At 41.2% G+C, this 22828-nt stretch overlaps 1 protein-coding gene across 2 annotated transcripts in view; it reads left to right on the forward strand.

Annotated features, from left to right (window-relative positions):
- The window catches only part of EXOSC8 (exosome component 8), a 48160-nt gene that overhangs the window by 773 nt on the left and 24559 nt on the right, over positions 1 to 22828 (forward strand). For both annotated transcript variants that reach the window (XM_030563723.1, XM_030563732.1), the window contains exons 2-10: positions 3377 to 3413; positions 7817 to 7880; positions 9897 to 9970; positions 11359 to 11404; positions 13226 to 13331; positions 13419 to 13464; positions 16659 to 16755; positions 17734 to 17854; positions 20519 to 20625. In XM_030563723.1, the coding sequence (XP_030419583.1) occupies positions 3377 to 3413; positions 7817 to 7880; positions 9897 to 9970; positions 11359 to 11404; positions 13226 to 13331; positions 13419 to 13464; positions 16659 to 16755; positions 17734 to 17854; positions 20519 to 20625 (698 nt within the window). The remainder of the gene's footprint in view (positions 1 to 3376; positions 3414 to 7816; positions 7881 to 9896; positions 9971 to 11358; positions 11405 to 13225; positions 13332 to 13418; positions 13465 to 16658; positions 16756 to 17733; positions 17855 to 20518; positions 20626 to 22828) is intronic.

A 22828-nucleotide genomic window follows, 5' to 3' on the forward strand; every position in this document is an offset into this window, starting at 1 on the left:
CAAAACTAAAAACTTAGTTCAGAGGCAGTTAAAGCTATTAAGGTTTTAGGTCAGACCAGCCCCTTACCTCGCTACACGCCCTCTCAAATTATCCACTTTCAATGCAACATTGCAGTTTACCAAAGAAAAGTTCCTTCTGCTTCAAGGAGTTACAGAAGTACGCTATTCTTCCCACATTCATAAGCCTTGTAGTGTAACTCACACCCGTAACTGCTGTCTCATACTTTTGCCAAAAAGCATTTTATTCCCAGTAATATTGACCCCCGCATATGTGAAATATTTTTTGGGTAACAAAGTGAGATTGCAGGTTAAAGATTTATTTTTTTTTAAGTGAGAGCTAATCTTAACGAGCTACGGTATTTTGAAACATATGGATCTCTGTCTATGCCAGAGGAAAAGTCTTGGTGGAAGTCATAGCAACTATAATCTCTTCCTAATCAAAACAAGGCCCAGGCATTAGTTTTTGGAGTGGAGGGATCCATCTGGAGACAATTAGAGGAAAGTGGGTGTTAAATGTAAGGACTGGTTGGACAAGGAGTCTGTTCGCAGGCATTTGGGGGAGGGTTGTTTCTGCATTGACCCAACTATCTTTTGCTTCTCCTCTATGTCTCTCAGTCAGGCTACGTCTACACTACAGCATAAAATCGAGATTACTAAAACCGGTTTTATAAAACCGATATTATAAAATCGATTTTATGCGTCCACACTAGGGCACGTTAATTCGGTGGTGTGCGTCCATGGTCCTAGGCTACTATCGATTTCCGGAGCGGTGCACTCTAGGTAGCTACAGTAAAAGAATGAGACCAATAACTTCTATTTCCGTCCACACTAACCCTAAATCGATATAGTAATATCGATTTTAGGGTTACTCCTCGTTGGGGAGGAATACAGAAATCGATTTTAAGAGCCCTTAAAATCGATTTAAAGTGCCTTGTAGTGTGGACGGGTACAGCGTTAAATCGATTTAACGCTGTTTAAATCGATTTAACTGTGTAGTGTGGACCAGGCCTCAGTTAAATGGGGGCATAGTAGACAGCATTGCCTGAGCCAGTGAGGAATAGCCCTTATGTCCATGCTAGTTGGGGATATCTCAAGGAACACCAACAGGGATTAACGTTACTCTTGTGCTCGTAAATTGTCCAAACTATGTTGGGTTTATGTTGTCTCGGAAAACATAATAAAAGTTCTCAGAGTTACTATGTCCATGACTTTTCTCCAAAAATATTTATTTGAACAAAACCTGAGAAGGCCTTCTCTCCTGGAAATGTCATTTTAATGTCTGTGCTGCAGTGTCATAATTTCTGGCTGTGGAACATTCTGTTTTAGTTTCTATGTTCGCTGTCTTAGCAACTCTCTGATTTGAAAAATTGTGTCGTCATAAGGGATATGCAGAAACAGCCTGCAGCATTAAATTCTTTGTTAAAAATGTTGTTGTCATACTACATACATTGGTATATTTGTAACTTCTTTGAAGAAAAGGATTATTTATTTATGCTCCAAATAAACATAGGTAGATATAGGATATATATAACATGAATTCTTTAATTTTATCTTAAATTTGGTTAAGGAAATACATTTGTGTTGTAAAGAAAGCCCTGAGAAGCAAAGTAGAGGGAAGGTCTGGAAAATAAGAAGTGATAAGGCCAGAAGGAATAAAGTAGGGAGGATATGTGGTTCAAAGAATAACTAATGAGATAAGGGGAAGTTTCTAAAAAGAAGGCTTCTGACAAATAGGGGTGACTACAGATGGTTTTAAATCAAATAAAGAGAATCTGTCTTAAAATGAGCCAACATGGCCCTTAACCAACCCACACACCAGTGTTAGAGCCTATGTGAACCCAGGTGCAATGGGAAAACTGTTGTGACAGCAAGGAGGAGGGGAAGAAAGCCCTTGGGAAGACATTTCATCTGAATTAGGACTGGAAATAAGGGTGAACTGTCTCAGATTTGACTTCAGCTGAAAACCACTAATTGTTAATTACATGGCTTTGTTAAAGGGCATAAAAAGTAAGCTTTAAAGGGTCCCTTGCTAATACCTGCCTGACGCATTGCAGCTGACCAATATGGGTCTAAGCACTGGATTTAGCTCATTTGTAAGTAATTGATGAAATGCTTATAAATGTTTTGTTACTGTTTGGATGTAGTAAATTGCTTAGAATTTAGGCTTTTTAGGCATGTTTAGAGCAACTACATATTGGCCTTTGGATTAAATAAAGGAATTTATGCTTAAATTGGTTTTTGATTTCCCATATTAAGAATTTCAAATATTATTAATACCAACAGTTGAGTAATGTGTGAATCAAAAGTCAGATTTCAGTATGTTATACACATTTTACAATAGGGCTCGGAGAACTTAGATTGTAAACTCTTCAGGTACCAAATAATAATACAAAGGTGACACCACACTGAAAATTTTAAAAAGTGGTAATTTTTGAAGCAGTCATGTTGTGTATGCATAAACCAATTAATCATCAAACTAATCGGAAAAATTCAAATACTACATCAATTTTAATGTGCAACATTTCTTAAAAAATATTTAACACTCCTAACTGAATCAAATCTCTTATGCAGCCATAACTATGGTATTGCTATGAACTCCATCATAATACTAGCATTACAGATTCTCAGTTTTCAAGCTAGGGTTTTTTATGTATGCCAGTGGTTCCTAAATTTGTTCCGCCGCTTGTGCAGGGAAGCCCCTGGTGGGCCGGGCCAGTTTGTGTACCTGCTGTGTCTGCAGATTCGGCTGATCGCGGCTCCCAGTGGCTGCGGTTTGCTGCTCCAGGCCAATGGGAGCTGCTGGAAGCGGCAGCCAGTACATCCCGCGGCCCGCATGGCTTCCAGTAGCTCTCATTGGCCTGGCCCTGAACCCTGGCCATTGGGAGCTGCGATTGGCTGAACCTGCGGACGCGGCAGGTACACAGACTGGCCCAGCCTGCCAGGGGCTTTCTCTGCACAAGCGGCAGAACAAGTTTGGGAACCACTGATGGTTACATAAGCTGCAATAAAGGGTGGGTTTTGTTGTGGGATGATGGAGTAAAGTATCTCTCTTTCTCTTCCATTTTTCAAACTTCACTCTTTCTAACCCTTTTTCAAGGCCCTTGCCACAAGGCAACCATGTCTCCGAAACCTAGGAGTTCTGGTGTCAAAATGATCAGAAAGAACATTGTAGAGGGCTCTAGTCTTTCTGAAATTGTCACTCACTTGGCTGATGTGCTGTGTCCACATCATTGTCAGCCAAGGAACAAATACAGAGCTTGACTCTGAAACTCAGATGTCCACTGAGTAACACTTGCTTTTCTGCTAGACTTTAGTTAGCCATGTACTTTGTAAAACAGATTATGCATATGAATTTTAAATTTTGTGTCTATTTTAGAACTGTGGAACCTTTGGAATATTACAGGCGATTTTTGGTGAGTAAAGCATCATGTATACGTAAGTTAAATAGACTTAGAATATATTTTTCTCATACAGCTACTGTACCTCTGTTGCTGTTCTCTTTAAATTATAAATAAACTCCAATGAGGTTTTGCTTTTTCTTAAAGCCTTTTGTAAAAGAAAATCTTTCAGACTCTTCAGGACAGAGACTTTCTATATGGCTGTGATCGATCCTGTGAGTGCTTATGTACATGTGACTAGTTTCATTGGCCTCAAAGGGACTGCTAAGTGGATGAAGTTAAACGTGCTTAAGTGTATACAGGAATGAGGCCTTGGTTTGTACAGTGCCTTGCACAATGTGAGCCCGACCAGGTGCTACCAAAGTACAAATAATAAATAATGTCACTGACAGTGTCCTTGAAAAAGACAAATTCTAAGTCTACATTAATAATACATGTTAAACAAAAGGTAATAGAAGATAATAAGATGAAAGCAACAGTATGGATTGTCAAGAACAAATTGCGTCAAACCAGCGTAATAGCTTTCTTTAATAGGGTAACAAGCCTTTTGGGAAATGATAGATGTGGTATATCTTGACTTTAATAAGGCTTTTGATACTGTCTCATATGACAGTCTCATAAACAAACTAGGGAAATATAACCTAAATGGAGCTACAATAAGGTGAGTGCATAACTGGTTGGAAAATTGTTCCCAGAGAGTAATCATCAGTGGTTCACAATCAAGCTGCCAGGGCATCTTGAGTGGGGTCCCACAGTGATCAGTTTTGGGCCCAGTTCTGTTCAATTTCTTCATCAATGATTTAGATATTTATAAAGTTTGCGGACAATGCCAAGCGGGGAGAGGTTGCAAGTGCTTTGGAGGATAGGATTAAAATTCCAAATGATATGGACAAAGTGGAGAAATTATTTGAAGTAAATAGGATGGACTTCAATAAGGACAAATGCAAAGTACTCCACTTAGGAAGGAACAATCAGTTGCACACATGCAAAATGGGAAATGACTGCCTAGGAAAGAGTACTGCAGAAAGGGACCTGGGGGTCATAATAGATCATAAGCTAAATTGAGTCAACAATGTAACACTCTTGCAAAGAAAAACAAAACAAATATCATTCTGGGATGTATTAGCAGGAGTGTTGTAAGGAAGACATGAGAAGTAATTCTTTTACTCTATTCTATGCTGATTAGGCCTCAATTGATGTATTGTGTCCGGTTCTGGGTGCCACATTTAAGGAAAGATGTGGATAAATTGGAGAAAGTCCAGAGAAGAGCAACAGAAATGATTAAAGGTCTAGAAAACACGACCTGTGAGGGAAGATTGAAAAAATTGGGTTTGTTTAGTCTGGAGAAGAGAAGACTGAGAGGGGACATGATAACAGTTTTCAATTACATAAAAGGTTGTTACAAGAAGGAGGGAGAAAAATTGTTCTCCTTAAACTCTGGGGATAGGACAAGATTCAATGGGCTTAAATTATAGAAAGGGCCGTTTAGGTTGACATTAGGAAAAAATTCCTAACTGTCAGGGTGGTTAAGCACTGGAATAAATTGCCGAGGGAGATTGTGGAATCTGCATCATTGGAGATTTTTAAGAGCAAGTTAGATAAACACCTGTCAAGGATAGTCTAGATCTAGATAATATTTAGTCCTGCCATGAGTGCAGGGGACTGGATTAGATGACCTCTTGAAGTTTCTTCCAGTCCTATGATTCTTTAACTATATACACCACTGCAGCAACATCAAGTAACAGGTAAATCCAAGATGTCTGTGGTCAATTTCAACCCCTGTAGATGTGGCTACAGAAGTAATGTAAGATAACTTGGGAATGATACTATAAACAAATACTATTAAAGTGATATATGTGTTAATCAAGCCAATAATTCTTTAATTGTGAGAGGTTGTGATGAATGTGAGAATTTTGGTAACAATCCATATGTGTGCGTCAGTTTTCTTGTGTTCTTTGTGCTGCTATACACTGAGCATAAAAGGAAAGACATGAGGTGTTTGAAGCGCGTAGTTGTCTGGTTGGAGACCAGATATATTAACATAAACTGAATAGAACTTACATATGTGACTGTATTATTTGGAAGCAGGGTTAGCAATTTCCCAGGAAAAACTAGTTTAGGATAGGGCTCTGATAAATACCAGTTTAGACCAGAAAACTGGGAAATGTAAAATTATTATAGTGTACAAATAAAAATTACTGAGAAATATTTACCACTGTTGTTTGCAGTATTGTTGCACCACACAAAACAAAAGCGCAATAGAGATTTCATGAGGCAATTACTCCTGAACACATGTTGACCAACCTCTTTCATCTAAAATATGCAGGAGAGAAATTGTCAACTGAACAAGAAGAAATTGCAAGGCTTTCTGCTATGTTTACTTGGATGTAAAGTAGAAGCAGCTCCGTATCCAAAATCAGTGTTTTCATCCCATATGAAGGAAACAGCTTCTACTGTAACATGGTGGAAAAATTTGAAGAATGCTGATATTCCATCTGACTTCATAGATCTGGTGGTGCAATTGCATCAGCATCCAGCAAGTTTAGCAAGCATAGAACAACCCTTTTCAACTTTAGTTACATCTATTCAAAATTGACAAATAGATTTGGTCTATTCCCTATGTCAAATATGGTCTTCTGCTACAGAATGCTGTGTAGCCAAATGGACCTGGACTGGTAGTCTGCTACCATGCATGCTTCTAATTGCTTAATGCTTCAAACCTACAGCTCTGCGTGATTCATTTTCTTATAATCCAATGTTTTTTACTTTTATTTATATAATAGAGAAAACTGAAATGAGAGTCACGACATGTATAACTTCCTTGAGAAAATGCCACGCCAAAAGGCATGCAGACATTACAATGTTCAGTATTACAATTACATATATTAGTATTATGCCCCTGCAGTTGTACTTTTTATTTGTTTTTATTTTATTTTGTTAGAATCTGCTGTCTTATGTGACCACAATTTGAATATGTAACTGACGCTGAGTGTAATGTAGTATGCATTAATTATACCAGTTTTAAAATAGAAAATGCCTTTAAATGGGACTAACTAGTTTTTCCTGGGGTAGTAAAAACCTTGCTTTTATGTGGTAAAACCACTCCTGCTAAATGTCCTCCCACTGCTGCCTGGGAGAGACAATGGGAGCCTCAATGACAGTGACATTAACACTTAATGCCTGTGAAGCCATACAGTTGGGGCTGTGAAGGAAAGGATAGACAGGTCAGAACAAAACAGGTCTTAAGGTTGCTACTGTGAACAGAGGACACATAGCTAGAGAGAACGGAAATGGACGTCAGTATCCAGTCATGGCAAAGCCATTACTTCCACCAGTATATACTCTGTCTTAAGCTTACTTTTCCCATGCTAACCTAAAGACTCCAGATGCTGTATTCCAGGTTACCAATAAATGTTACTTTGGTTTGAGAGAAAGTGTCTTGCTTCACTGCAGTTACTCACTATTTTGTATTGCTCCCTAAGAAGAAAAAAATCTCTCTGGAGTCTGATCTTGGTTGGATTTGCTCTGGAGAGCCTGGTGAGGAACTGTGTGCTAGAGCTTTAAGGCTCAGTGTAGGAAGTGTTCAGATCATGTGGCCTCCCCTTGTGGAAAATTCTGCAATAAAGAGATTAGTCCTAGGAAGCTGTTTGAAGGCCTGTGCCTAGTATGGACACTGTAAATCTATGACAGAGCTCTTCACTGATGATCCACAACAAGGGACAGTCTAGATTTAAGTAGATGGTGAACCAACACCCTTTCTGATTTAATTTGTGTGTTCAGTTTATGTTGTGAAACATCTGAATAACTATGTTGATTGGCTTTTCTGGACTTGGGCCCTATTTAGATTTCTAAAGTATTTCCATTTTAAAAGATGAGCAATGGAAAAAAAAGTTAGTTACAAAAATTAAACAATGCAGACATTTGGAAGTATTCGTTCAGGGTTATCAATGAATATTTCTTCTCAAGTTGGCTCTGGGTACTGAAAAATTAGTTGGCCTTTTTGATGATGTCACACCTGTGAGTCAGTTTCTCATAGTGCCACAAAAATCACAGATTGCCACTATATTCATAGCAATTTACTGATTGCTTTGTCACTGCACCACTGATGAGAGGTATTGCTTTTGTTGCTGAATGTCCTAAAATAGCTGTAGGAAAGGCATATAGTACTGGGCCTTGAGATGCTTTTTCCTATTGGACTATACATTTTTTAAAGTAACTAACTTTTGGGCCTGTAACCCAGATCACACTAAATTAGACCAAAAAGCTCACCAGCATACAAATCTTTGAGTTTATCCTATTGATCTTGTCATTGCAAATTCCCATTTGAAGATCAACAAAAACTTTATCATTATATACTCTTGATTGTGTAACACCATGGAAATGTCATTTAACTTGAATTATGTAATGTTTATGTTTAGAAAGAGAACTGCCGACCTGATGGAAGGGAGCTAGGTGAATTCAGAACAACCACTGTCAACATAGGTAAGTGTTTAATGTTGGAAACTGCTGGTGACTGAATCGAATGGAGTCAGTTTTTCTTCCTGGAGTCTTTAATGAATAGCTGATCTTTTTCCACAGAACTTGATTTCAGAAGAACCAGGGCTGACATTCTGTGTTGCACCTCAGAGAGGCGCAGTACAAACTCTACAGCCCAAGGATAGTTTTAAGCCATTGTTGCAGCCTCTCATTCCAGGGCTACTCAGTGAACACCCCTTTTGCACCCCCAAAGCATAGTTTAAACAGCCATGGGTGGCTATCTAAAATAAGGTAGCTTCCCTGTCTGCCTCTGGGCCACATTTCCCTTAATCACTGTGGTCCCATTCCCAATGTGCCACTCTTGCCTCCAGCATTGTTTCTAGGAGACCTCTATATCAGGACTTTCACGGGTGTGTCAGAAGGTGCATTATGGCTTTTACAGTTCCTACATTGGGGGAATTCTTCATGACCAAATCCAGGGCATTTAGAGCCCTTCTATGCTGCTTTGGCCATTTTACCTGGCATAAAGGTAAATTTTCATCTAATAAAGTTTTGACTATTCCTAATTTAGACAAAATGAATCCTTCAGAACCTGCTAATTAAAATAGAAATATAAAAAATGCATTAGTGAATTAAAAACACGATTAAATATAATTTCTGTATATATAACCATTCAAAAATAAGTTTAGCCAAAAAAAAGAAAAAGCCCTTACTTTTTGCAAGGTGACCTGAAGCTTTTGCTAGGTAAGTGCTAAAAATCAAATAGGACATTCCATCATTATGTATTTTTAAACCAGATCTGTTGTCTTACTTCTTAAATAATTAACAAATGACAAGTCTAAAAATATATTTATTTAGTGGTGCATTTCCCATTCTTTCCATATAGTGAGAAGTTTGCCACTTTGCTTTGGCAAAAAGCAAATTAAGCCCCACAATATGTCTCTCCGCCAAACCGTAGTGCTTAAAGCAAATTGTGGTTCCTCAATGGTGGAAATCAAATTGCATCATTTATCAAAATTGCCAGTTTCTCCTTTCTGACCATCTGGCTTCACTCCTATGGTCTCTTTCACTTACTTTCTCTTTATTTTTAATCCATGTTGGATGCGCATGTGTGCATGCACTCTGTCCACTTCTCTGCCTGCTCTGTTTCCATAATGGCTTACACACTTCTACCTACTTTCTCCTTTATTCATTACACCTCCTTTGGAGGGTGCTCCCCTATCTTCTGTCCCTCCTTTCATGAATTTGGCCTCACACCCAGTTCTTCTCTGTGGTTCTCCTTCCATTCCTCCTCTAGTCTCCCTGCTATATATGCAAATCCTATACTGTGAGTCTGCTCTGTTCATCACTTTTCTCTGATGTCCTAACATCAGCTGGAATGGAAAGTGCTTTTTTCTTAATAAGTATGCTGCCAGATCTTTTTAGCACATCCAGGCTACAGCAGTTTCCCAATAAGAATATGATAAGGCAGGGAATGGAAAACAGATCAGCACTGCTAAACTAACAGATCTTGCAACCCCTTACTTAGACAAATGTCCTTCCTCATAAGAGTAGCCCCAATAACTTCACTAGCAGACTGCTGAAAGATCTTTGTTTTGCCTCACAAAACTGGAAGGGAATGTAGGTGATACGGAACTGGACCAGAGGGGAAATACAAGGTAACCTTGTCTGTAAAACAGGCAAGATATGGGAAAATGCAGATATGTGCATTTTAATATATAATATAAATTCAGCAGTCTGTGAGGATATTATGGTTTCTCACAGAATCAAGTAGAAAAGCAGCATAAAAAAAGTCTTCGTGTTAGATTTGAAAAGTTCTGGGTAATCCAGTACTTTGAATCTCTGGTATTCCACTCACCCTTGGAATTTCCAAACATTTAAAACACCCCATGTATTATGTCGTTCAATCTAAGTGAGTGGTATGGAAGCTAAAACTGGTAACTGTCCATGTGAAGATGGATATTGTGTTGAAGAGCTTTCTAGGGGAGCAGACTGATTTTATTATACACTTTCTCTTTTCAGGTTCAATTACTACTGCAGATGGCTCTGCCCTGGTGAAGTTGGGAAATACTACTGTAATTTGTGGCATTAAAGCGGTATGTTTACTTTTTTTAGAGACTGAGAAATAATAGTTAAGACTATGTTTTAGTCATGAGTATTTTTAGTAAAAGTCATGGACCGATCACTGGCAGTAAACAAAAATTCATGGCCGATGACCGGTCCATGACTTCTACTATATACAGCTGACTAAATCTTGGGGAGCGGGGCGGCCTGGGGTACCGCGGGTGCTCTGGGGTGGGGGAGTGGCCTAGGGGGCAGCATGGGTGGTCTGGGGTTGTCTGGGGGGGGTGCCGCGGGTGCCGGGGGTGGTGCTGTGAGTGAAGGGGAGGGGAACTGGGACCCCTGTTGGTGCTGGGCGGGGCGGGGCAGGCGGCGCATGGCCTGGGACCCCTGCTGGTGCTAGGGCAGGGGGGAGGAGATTGGCGAGGCTGGCAGGCTCACTACCCAACTCTGCAGCTCCCTGAAAGTGGCGACATCCCTCAGCTGCTAGGCGGAGGTGTGGCCAGACAGGTTTGCATGCTGCCTCCACCCCGAGCACCAGCTCCACAGCTCCCATTGACCGGGAACTGCGGCCAGTGGGAGCTGCGGGAGGTAGTGCCTGCAGGCAGAGGCAGCGTGCAGATCCCCCTGGCCACACCTCCCCTTAGGAGCTGAGGGATGTCACTGCTTCTGGGGAGGTAAGCGCTGCCCACAGCCCTCACCCCCTCCCATACCCCAGCCCTGAGCACCCTCCTGCCCCAGCTTTTGCTGCCTCTTGGGGGCCAGGGCCAGGGGGAGAGGCAGGCTGGTAGCTGCTGCCAAATTCACAGAAAGTCACAGAATTCATGACTTCCGTGACAAACTCGCAGCCTTAATAATAGTTAATGTAACTTAGTTGATAAACCCCTACTTATTAAGTTGAAATCAATATGCCTGTCAAATACATGTACATTTTTTCACAGGACTTATTTTGAGGATTGAAAATTACAGGTAGAATTGCACAAAGGATTTAGGGTACAATAGAGAGAAAGAGAGTGTGTGTGCATGCATTATTTGTGTAAAGATTATTTTGGCTCTTAAAGAAAACAAAGACCTTATTTTTGTCTACTAATTATTTAGTTTTTGTGATGATTAGTGATCATTGATAATGAAACAAATCCTCTTCTCTCAAGGGAGATGTTAATAAGTATAGCTGTGGAAAATCTAATTATAATAGTCTAACATAAAACAACAAGCAATTCACTGATGAAATGATAATAAGTAGAGTAGCTGGAAAATCTAGCTTGGTTTATAAAAGCATTTTGGCCAGACAAACCTTTGAGCCCTTACGGAAATAGGATTTCTAAATTATATTTAACATCTTTTAAAAAGTCTTTTCAAACTAGTTTGTATATACAAGTTTTTCTTCTCCCTGAATTTTTTGTTGTTGTTTTTGCTTTTACAGGAGTTTGCACAACCCCCAGCAGAGTCCACTAATAAGGGATATATTGGTAAGTTTTAGAGCTTTGTCAGTTTTCTGCCTTTTTAGAAAAACAACAGCTTTAGTTATTTGAGTTAAATGCCGTTAGTGAGTGGGAAGAATCCGGTGCAGTAGACATTTAAAACAAATAAATCACATTCAATAATTGCATTACAATGTGCAGGACCAGTTTAGGCAGATGAGACATGGGGACTGGCCTTTTTAGAGGTAGGTAACAGGTTAGCTAAGGAGCACTAGTTGTAGGATTGAAGGTTTCTAGCAGCAGCACAAGGCAGAGGCACAAGGTGGGATTTGCTCTGCCTACTGCATGCTAGAAACCTCTCCTCATGGAAACTGCCTTTTCACTGCCAATTCCAGCTCTAACGGCCAGATTACCAGGAAACAATGGGAGAAGCAAGCTATGTGAAGAGACAGCTAAATGAGCTGATGTTCAGAGTAGGGCCAGCAGTAGATGGGAATGTACCAGAGAACTCTTGCTGGGGGTGAGATGGTTGTGGCAGTGGAAGGTGACGTCTGATGGTTCAGGAAGGGCAGCAATAAATTGTATGTTCCCTTGTGTCTTGATAATGGTCAAGAAAAAAATCAGCTTGACTTCAAAAATGGTGTGAGAGGTAAGTACACAAATGAGACTTCTGCTGAAATTGAGTCTAACTAACTAGGGATGATACCGATGTAGGCCCTGACCCTGGAAGGGAGCTTTGCAGGCAGACCCTTATTTCCACATGGAGTTCCAGTGAAATAAATGGGGTCCACTTATGAGCATCCCTTTGTGAGATTGAGGATTTAAGATTATGAAAAGGTGGTTTAGTATCTCTCCAAGATGTGATGTCTTTGGAGAATTTATTAGATTGTGTTCTCAGTTTTCTGTGATTGTTTGCAAATATTTTTTGCTTCTTTTATGTCCAAAATGGCAAATTTGGGCAATTAATAAAAGGAATGTATCATACCAGGAAAATCAAACTCCTGGAATGAAAAGATCAGAGTTGTTGTCTATCTAGTTATGGATATTAAGAAATAATTTGTGATTCATTATCTACATAGCAGGACTACAGGTAAAATGCTTTAATTTATTGTAGCTAGGAGTAGATCTTTATTTTATTCTGTAAATGTACATGCTGTTTTATGAAACACTGACTAATAAATGATCTGTACCCTGAATCATATAATACTTTGTGTAATTTTGGAAGAAAAATCACTCAGGCCAGTGTTCCCTCTAATTTTTTACATCCATGTGCGGAATGAATTTTCTTATGTGCACTGATATGGAGATGATGTGTGACACATTGCCTTCATATTGGTGCACAGAACAAAATTCATGGGGTGGGGGTGGGTTTGAGAGGTTCAGAGTGTGGGAGGGGGCTCAGGGTTGGGGTAGAGGGTTGGGGTGCGGGGTGGAGGTGAGGGCTTTGGGGTGGGGCTGGGGATGAGGGCCTTGGGGTGCAAGCTGCCCTGGGTCTGCAATGGGAGAGAGGACTCTCCTCAGCTGTCTTAAGCTGCAGCAGCTCAGGGCCGGGGAAGAGGCATCTCTCACCAGCTGCAGTAGCTCCAGCTAGGCTGGGCTGGGCCAAGGTAGGGGCGCCTCTCCTCCAGCTGGGGCAGGTCCGTGTTGGAGCCAGTCGGGAGGGGCTCCTCTCCCCCAGCCATGGCAAGTCCGTACTGGGGCCGGTGGGGAGAGGGGCACCTCTTCACACCACACCAGGTCCTTGCTGGGGGAGAGACATCTCTCCCTGCTGCAGTCCTGAGCAGGGCTTGATAGGCAGCTGCGTGGCCGCGCAGCTTACAGGGAACTTAGATGCAGGTTTGATTAATGTTAAATATTTTTGATTTCTAGTTCCTAATGTGGATCTACCACCCCTCTGTTCATCAAGATTTCGCCCCGGACCTCCTGGGGAAGAGGCTCAAGCAGCTAGCCAGTTCATTGCAGATGTGATTGAAAAGTGAGAACCATTATACTACAGTTCAATTATGAACACAGTTATGGGGAAGAATTTTATTTCTTAATTTTCTGTATCATTTTGTTTTAGTTCAGAAATAATAATGAAAGAAGATCTGTGCATTGCACATGGCAAGGTAAGAAAAGGTTTGGTGTTAATGCCAATGTCTCAGAGTGAAGGGGGATAATAATTTGTTAGCAGGTTTCAAGAAAATCCTTGGGCTTTTGGGCTACTATTCTTGTTTTTTTGTTAATTTTGGTACCTGCACACTCTTTGGGTTACATCCAAAGTATAAGACTTACGTGATTTGATTACTGAAATCAATATCGATCGGTGTATCAACTATATTTTTGAAAACATTATGCTGTTTATGCAACTCCTACAATGCTAAGTACATTCTTGCTTTATAGTGTTTGATTCAAGAACTCATTGCAACAGTGTCTTTAAACACAAGAGCTTAGTAAGATTCAAAGAAGGAACAGGTGATGATATGGATAACGTGAATGTCTAGAGATAAAATAGCAAATGCAGAATACAAATTTTGGAGGGTTTAAACCAGTCCCTAAATATTAGGGATTAGGATGAGATCGTCAGAAGGGGCAGATTATCCTACATCTGTGCACTGTGAGATTTGTGTTCCTTCTTTGAAGCATCTGGTGCTGAGCTCTCTCAGAGACAGGCTACTGAAGCTGAGGGACCGCTGGTCCGATCCAGTGTGGCAATCCTGTGTTTGTCATTAGAGTTCATATACAACTACTTTGTCTTCCCTGCTTTTTTACTAGGAATTGACTGTCTTTTTGAAGCACTGGATCTTGCATTTAGTAAAAACTATTAGGCCTGTCATGGGGGCCTGGTGTGGCGAGCGGGCTGCCCCAGGTGAGTCAGTGCAGGGTTGGTGCACCCCGTCACACTCTCGTCAGGATTCCCTGTCGAGTCAAACAGTTGTGGTCAGAGGACTCAAGACTCCTGGCAGGGCCGAGCAACCAAGCAGTCCATAGACCCAGGGGTGGGGCAGAGCAGTGGAAGGCTTGGACCCTCTGGGAGGGCAGATCAAATGTTCAGTCTGTAGCCCCTGAGCCTCCTGGCTGGGGCAAACAATAGCAGTTGGGTTTATATTGGGAGTGCCTGGTAGCCATGCCTAATGGCAAGTGCAAGGCGGAATGTGGGGGGAAGCAGGGGAACCCAGGCCCACCCTACTCCTCTGGGTTCCAACCTGTGGAGCAATAAATTCCCTATTAAGGGTTCAAGCATTGGCTTCTAACACATTCCCTCAGTCACTTCTTACCATAAGGTGCATCTCAGACATTTCCTCGGCTGGCAGCGGCTCTGCATTCCCGTCAGTCTCCATGGTCAGCTGATCTGGGTCCAGGGTCCTGGCAGCCTGGAGAGTCAAAGGTCTTGGTTCTTCCTCTTCCTCAGTCAGCCCTGACTGAACTGGGCTGCCTCCTTTTATCTGTCCCTTCCACCTGGAGTATGTGCAGCAGGGGCAAGAGGCATGGTCTCCTGGGCCAACAGTGATTGGTCAGCCCCCTTGGCCCAGAGCAGTGTTGATACACCCTGTCACATGGACAAATTTAGCAAAGCTGCAGGGAGGTGAAAAGAATACCCCTGTGGTGTGCCTGCCATGCTCGCTGCACGCAACGATCTAGTCACCCTTTGGAGTTTGTTTTGACTGGGATTTAAAGGTCTCAGAAGGTATTAGCTAAAGTTAACTAAAACTCCAGTTTGGACAAGGCAATGTAGATGTTTAAAACATGCTAAGCTGGTCAAGTTGAACCCTGGCTTTCTGCTTTTCATTGAAAACCTGAAAAATGTCCATGAAAATTTTTGGGGAATAAAAACGTTTTTCATTTTTCAAAAATATGTTTTGTTAAAAATACTTACAATTCTCCAGCCAGTTTTAAACCTCGGTATCACTTACTTTTCCTAGAGGGATGACAAAGACCTTGAATTCCAAGGAGTGTGTTTTGTTTTTCCTTTGACAATAAAGAGGCATTTTGGGTAGGGAACAGAAGAGGTCCATGTTGCAGCTTTGAGCCACACATCTTCAGTTCAGATTTTTGTATTGAAGTCCTCTGTCTGTTTTCCTACTTTTTAAACTGTATTGTCAATGCCTCTTGCCATGTTTAACTGCCACTCACACTAGTGGACAGCAAACTTTATTTCAAACTGCAGATCCAATGCTCATGGAGGACTGACGGGCTGGATTTGGCTTGTGGACTGTTATGTTTTCATGGCCCTGAAAAACACATCATGGACCATGAAATAAGCACTTCCCCATGAAATCCAGTGTCCTCATGTTCCTAGGATCACTCCAGCAAAGAGGGCTTCTAGCTCTGGCTGGGTTGGGGAGGGACAGGACTGTCCATCTCTGCACTGCTGTGGGGGGAAGGGTGGGGAGACTAGGCCTTCTCCAGGTGCCTCCCCTTGCTGCAGGACACTCTGGGACTGAGCAGCGGCCCCAGAGGATCCTGCCGCTGGAGGAGGCTTCTGGAGTTGCTTCCAATCTTCCCTGTACTGCTAGGAGTGCCCCAGCAAAGGGGGCTCCTAGCTGCTAGTCTGGGCAGGGCTGTGGGAGGATAGGACTTGCTCTTTCCCTGCAGGGCTGCTCTTGGGTCTCTCCCAGCTGCAGATAGCTCTGCACTCTCTCATCCCCACTCTGTTCAGCTCTGAAGGCAGCACAGAAATGAGGGTGGCAATCCCATGATCCCCCTACAACAGGCTTGTGACCCCCCCATCCAAATTCTTTTTTGGGTTGGGAACCCCCAATCAGTTACAACCCCCTGACATTTCAAATCCTATAGCCCTGAAATTGACCACAATGGGCCGTGAATTTGGTAGGGCCCTAGTTATGTTTAATAGCTCAAGTGTAAAAAGTCCACATATACTTTTTTCTGACATACCAAATATTAATTGAATTTCTCACCCATTTTTTTTAGTGGAGGCAGAAGTCGTTTGTTTTGTTGATACAATACAATACAGTGGCTGACTACAGACTGCTATTTGAACATAAATAACTCCTTTTAAAAAAATTGTTTTTTTCTGACATGATCATAATGCATAAATGTGTGGGATGTTCTTTGCTGCCCACTCGGTACAATTGCTTCCTCAGCCACTTCTTAGCAACATCAATCCTAATAATCTGGTGCTATGCTTAGGGAATTGGGTTAGGGGTAGCTAAAAGGTTATGTATTCATATTTGTTATTAAAGGATCAGAGGATGGTTCTCTAGCTTAATGTGTATTACCATTGGCCTGTAACCTGAATTAGTGTGATACCGGCAGTTCAAAGGCTATATCAGATCTCACAAATGCAAACTTTGTTTCTTAGCTTGCTTGGGTTCTATACTGCGATTTCATATGCTTGGACTATGATGGAAACATTTTGGATGCCTGCACATTTGCTTTGTTAGCAGCTTTAAAGAATGGTAAGTGTCCTATAACATACAATTGTTAAGCATATTACATTCATGGGATAAATGTGTTAGTAGGAATCTGAATCATGGTGAACAGTCTGTTACTGATCTTAATTTCCCCAAGAACAGAATATTTCAGCAGTTTAAACCCCCATCTTTTTATTGAACTACTGAAGCAGTAATACAAAGAAGAAATATGTCACTAAATTGATGTCACAGATTTGTGTACGTTATTGATCAGGTTGTGGGCTACCTTGCTTACATATGCATCTTGCACATTGTATTAATCTATTATAGGACTGATAGCCATTCCACCAGACACCTTAGTTTTTCAGAGCAATGGAATTTGCCTTCAGCGTACCAGAAGTTTGGATACTCCACTATTGATCATAAGCAAAATTGTAATATTCAGTACACCAACATCTAAATGAAATGTTACCTGTTCATGTTACTTAGTGTAAGAAAACTAAGTTTTTATTTAATCACTTATATTTTGGGTTATGCAAACAGGAAAAATATTTAAAATTTATGACTTGTTCACATTTATCACTGAAGAGATCACAAAAGCAAGATCACAGAGGAATAGAGAGAAGCGATGTAGTGATAGGAAAAAGACATGCTATTGTGGGATTTTTTTTGTTCAATGTTGTACAGATAATGTACTTGCAATGTAGAAAGTGCCAGTATGGTGATTTTCTTTTTTAATTTCAAATGTATTTTTGTTTACAACTGATCGTTTATACTTGACTGACTCAGAACAAAATAATGGGCTCAAAAAGGATAAGAATGGCATCTGTTATTTTTATAGAAAACAGATGTCCCACATTGTCTGATTTGGGACCTGCGGTCAGTAGGAATTGCAGTTGCTCAGTCCCATAGAGATTGGTGGATGTTAACAGAACAGTTCATAAAGTATTCCTTTGGGGATAAAGCCCAAATTATCTTCAGCCAGTTTAATATCATACAATTAATTGGCCTATTCTCTTTCAGTACAGTTGCCAAAAGTTACTATAAATGAAGAAACAGGTTTGGCAGAAGTCGATTTAAAACAGACAAATCCTTTGAATATCAGAAAGCATCCAGTCGCTACATCGTTTGCTGTATTTGACGAGTAAGTTGGTAACTGATAAAATGTATACTTGTTTTTAAAAAATTGTTTAGCGACACACACACTGGTGAAAAACTGACAGTGTTGCCAAGAAGCTGTTGTGACAAAATCCTCATGCAGTTAAGTCAGTGCACCTCATGGACCAGCCAGACTTTTCAGCTACTCTAATTCAGGGCTGATTCTTTTGAACTGTTACGTAGTTTTATAATATGAACAAATGACCACCAGAACAGAATTAATATTACCAAACTTTTCCCTGCAACTGAAGCCAGATTTATCTCCAGATTTCACAGCTTAGCCATATGGAAAGTATTTTAATATTAAAATGTACTTGAGAGGTGTGGCTGCATGATGTTATTGTATTTATATACCTTTCATCCCAAAGAGCTTCACTAACACAAAATAACATGTACAAATCACTACATCGACCATTGAAATGCAAATACCTCTGGCCTACAGGGTGACAATTTTTCAATAGCTCATAGCAACAGTTCACAAGAGTTTCAGAACAGAAAGTAAAGAACTTATCCAGGGATTGACATAGATGGAATGTCATTACTCTCCAAGTTAACATCCTTAGACCTAAAAGGGTTGCATGTTGTCAGGCTCTTTATTTTGAAATCTATCTGCAAGGCTCCTTACTTAAAATCTTTCTTGTTGTTTTTTCCACTAAAATAGCAGGATTGGGGTACAAGTGGTTCGCCAGGCCAGACTTTGCCTCTTGAGCGGAAGAGTTTTGTTGTCACCAGCACTTCCTAATTGTTATAGCCCATGCTATAACATTTCTGGCAAGCCCAGAATTACAGAGGCTGTTAATTCCCAAAGGGTAAATGTAAAGTCTGTTTCACTCTTCAGGGATTCATCTGCTATAAATAGCTTGTAGACAGTTTTCATTACTTCAGGCCCTAGCATCTTTTTGTCAATAGTAAAATGGAAGTGTGTAAGCTTCTAAGTATAATTACCAGCTAAGAGAGGTTCTAAAACTAGCTGCAGAGCAGTGCTGATAGTATGCTGCATCTCTTTTCAATAGCCAGTCAACAGAAAGATATCTTTCTGTTTGTCCTCTCAAAAGTATTTACAGGCAGCTCCTTAATATCATTAATGTGGGAGAGAGGATTGGAAAACATGGTATACAAATACCTAAACAGTAAGAACTCTTTGGATGAACGGCAATGTGTACAAAGCAGTAGTAACACTTAGGAGTGTGTGCCTATGGCACAAAAACATCAATGAGCAGCTGGAAAAGTGGCACTGGAAAAATGAACAATGAAGGAACCTCCTTCCTTCCATTCACTGAAATTGTCTCATGTAGAACAAGCAAATGTTTTTTGCAGGTTTCCTTTATCAGTAACCTGGGGTGGGGAGGGAGGGAAGGAGCGGATACCCTGGGGATTATGTACTGAGATCGAGTTGTTCTGTTCACTACTTTGTGAAAGTTGAGGCAACTGCCCACTTTTTATGATGCAGATAATATGAAAAGCATTGCCAAATCATAGAACTCCCCACTTTTAAAACTTAGTTGCAAGTAACATGTAGAATAAATGCATTCCCTTGGCAGAGTGTCACTATATTCAGTAGATCAAATTTAATTACCTGGACTTTAAAATACACTTTTTTTGAACAGTGTGGAATTGGGAATTCACACCAGACATTCCCAATAATAATTTGCACTGTTATTTATAAACATTTTGCACGTTCAGAAAGGTTATACTAAGATATGGATAAGGCTGTATATAATGACCATGATTTCTGAGAGAAACTGTGCGTGTTTAAGGGTTTTAGTAAAAGTTGAGGTCTTTGTCATCCTGTCCCATTGACTCCTTTATGAACTTTTATTATTTGGCTCTGTATCTGTCCATTGTAGTACAGGTTTCTCAAGGACGAAACTATTTGATATTATTAAATGGTTCCAACAATTTTTATTGTGGAATAAACGATATTTAGACAATTTTCCCTTTAAATATTATGAATGTTGCATTATTTGCTGTGGAAAAAACTAATTTTGGGTCTCGAGAAATCAACAGCCTTCATCGCAGGGGTAATATTTTTGATCGCTTCCTTGACTGAACAGTGTAGCAGATCAAAATACAGTCCTTGATTCTCTTTCAAAGGGTTCACTAAAAATAAATATACATGCAAATAAGAGAAATGGGTTTTATAAGTACATCTACCGCAAACGGAAATAATAGTGTTTTCACTTAGTTTTCTGTTAACAGTAAACAATCTTACAGCATATAGTCACTGTTTTAAAAGATTTGTTTTACTGTCTGTTACTGTAGTAGCTGTTTTAGTGCTGCAAACTGTAGTTTCCTGATGATGGCATACATTTTTAAAACCTCTACATTTAAATTTTATTTCTATTTACAAACCTTCAAACATCCAATTGAGTTCAATATTGAAGTTCAGTAAGGGTTTTCTTCTCCCCATGTTCTTTAAATTAGGGCATCCTGATGACAGAACAGTGGATGTTTATAGAATGCTTCCAGAAGTGCTATATTCAGCTAAAAAAATACTCACTATAAATAAAACCTTTAAAAAAGTTAACCTAAGTGACCCTGGACAAATTCATCGTAGATTAACCTTTTCCTAGCCGACTGTTTTGTATGTGAAGGTCCAGTAACCTGTAGACAAACATCTCACCCACCTCTGGATTCTTTTATTTTAAAGCACAATACTCATTGTTGATCCGACGGCAGAAGAGGAGGACTTGGCAACTGGAACTGTAACCATTGTAATGGATGAAGAAGGCAGATTATGTTCTGTTCATAAGCCAGGTACTTTGCAAAATTACTACAAGTTAATTTGACATGCAACACATTTAAAATTAAACGGTTGGAATCAAATTCTACCTACAGATGGCTATTATTTCAGTAGTACATGCTGCACAGTAACATTATTGGCCTTTAGCATGTACTGCCCTCTTAATACTGTACCTGTGTCAGACAGTGCTCTCAAAACAAGTTATGTTTTTCTTCACTCTTAGGGTATGTCTACACTATGGGATTATTCCGATTTTACATAAACCGGTTTTGTAAAACATTGTGTAAAGTCGAGTGCACGCGGCCACACTAAGCATATTAATTCGTCCATGGGGTGCGTCCATGTACCGAGGCTAGCATAGATTTCCGGAGTTTGCACTGTGGGTAGCTATCCCGTAGTTATCCCATAGTTCCCGCAGTCTCCTCCGTCCATTGGAATTCTGGGTTGAGATCCCAGTGCAAAAACAGTGTCGCGGGTGATTCTGGTTAAATGTCGTCACTGAGTCTTTCCTCCGTGAATGCAACGGCAGACAATCATTTTGCGCCCCTTTTCCTTGGATTGCTCTGGCAGATGCCATAGCATGACATCCATGGAGCCCGTTTTGCCTTTTGTCACTGTCACTGTATGTGTGCTGGATGCTGCTGACAGACGCGGTACTGCAGTGCTACACAGCAGCATTCATTTGCCTTTGCAAGGTAGCAGAGACAATTACCATCGCTATTGCACCGTCTGCCTTGCCACTGTAAATTGGCGATGAGATCATGGTTATCAGTCGTTCTGTATCGTCTGCTGCTGTTATGGGTGCTCCTGACTGGCCTCGCTGAGGTTGGCCAGGGGTGCATGTACAAAAATGGGAATTCCCCGGGTCATTTCCTTCTTTATGCTTTATCTAAAAATAGAGTCAGTCCTTCTTAGAATATGGGGCAAGTGTACTAGAGAACCAGAGAGCGCAGCTGCTCCGGGTCAGAGCCCCAGAGATCCCACAGAAATGATGAGCTACATGCCATTCTAGGGGTGCCCCTGCAACAACCCCACCTGTTGATTCCCTCCTCCCCCAACCCTCCTGGGCTATCGTAGCAGTGTCCCCCCATTTGTGTGATGAAGTAATAAAGAGTGCAGGAATAAGAAACACTGACTTTTTAGTGAGATAAAATGAGGGGGAGGAAGCCTCCAGCTGGTATGATAGTCCACGTAGGAGATTAAAGGGTGGCGGGGAAGAGGAGCCCAGCCTCCCGCTGCTATGATAGTCCAGGCAGTACAGAATCTTTTCTTTAGACATGAAAGGGGGCTGGGGGGGCTGATGGAGCTCAGCCTCCGGTTGCTATGATGAAGACAGTTACCAGCCCTTCTGTACCATCTGCTGGGAATGACCAGGAGTCATTCCCATTTTTACCCAGGCGCCCCAGGCCAACGTCACCGAGACTAGCCAGGAGCACTCACGGGCTGGTGATGACGATGGATAGCAGTCATATTGTACCGTCTGCCACCAGGAAGGGGATGCTGGTGCTCAGTGCTGCAGCACCCCGTCTACCAGGAGCATGAAGTAGACTTGGGGTGACATTGGAAAAAAAGGCGAGAAACTTTTTTTTCCCATTTCTTTCGGGAGGAAAGAGTGTAAATTGATGACATATACCCTGAAACACCCGGGAAAATGTTTTTGACCCTTCAGGCATTGGGAGCTCAGCCAAGAATGCAAATGCTTTTCAGAGAGTGCAGGGACTGTGGGATAGCTGGAGTCCTCAGTACCCCCTCCCTCCCTCCATGAGCGTCCATTTGATTCTTTGGCTTTCCGTTACGCTTGTCACACAGCACTGTGCTGTGGCCTTTGTCTATCATAGCCTGGAGATTTTTTCAAATGCTTTGTCATTTCGTCTTCTGTAACAGAGCTCTGATAGAACAGATTTGTCTCCCCATACAGCGATCAGATCCTGTATCTCTGGTACGGTCCATGCTGGAGCTGTTTTTGGATTTGGGACTGCATCACCACCCGTGCTGATCAGAGCTCCATGCTGGGCAAACAGGAAATGCAATTCAAAAGTTCACAGGGCTTTTCCTGTCTACCTGGCCAGTGCATCCGAGTTCAGACTGCTTTCCAGAGCGGTCACAATGGTGCACTTTGGGATACTGCCCGGAGGCCAATACCGTCGATTTGCGGCCACACTAACCCTAATCCGACATGGCAATACCGATTTCAGCAGTACTCCTCTCGTCGGGGAG

This window comes from Gopherus evgoodei, chromosome 1 (assembly GCF_007399415.2).
Source record: "Gopherus evgoodei ecotype Sinaloan lineage chromosome 1, rGopEvg1_v1.p, whole genome shotgun sequence".
Classification (NCBI taxonomy): domain Eukaryota; kingdom Metazoa; phylum Chordata; order Testudines; family Testudinidae; genus Gopherus; species Gopherus evgoodei.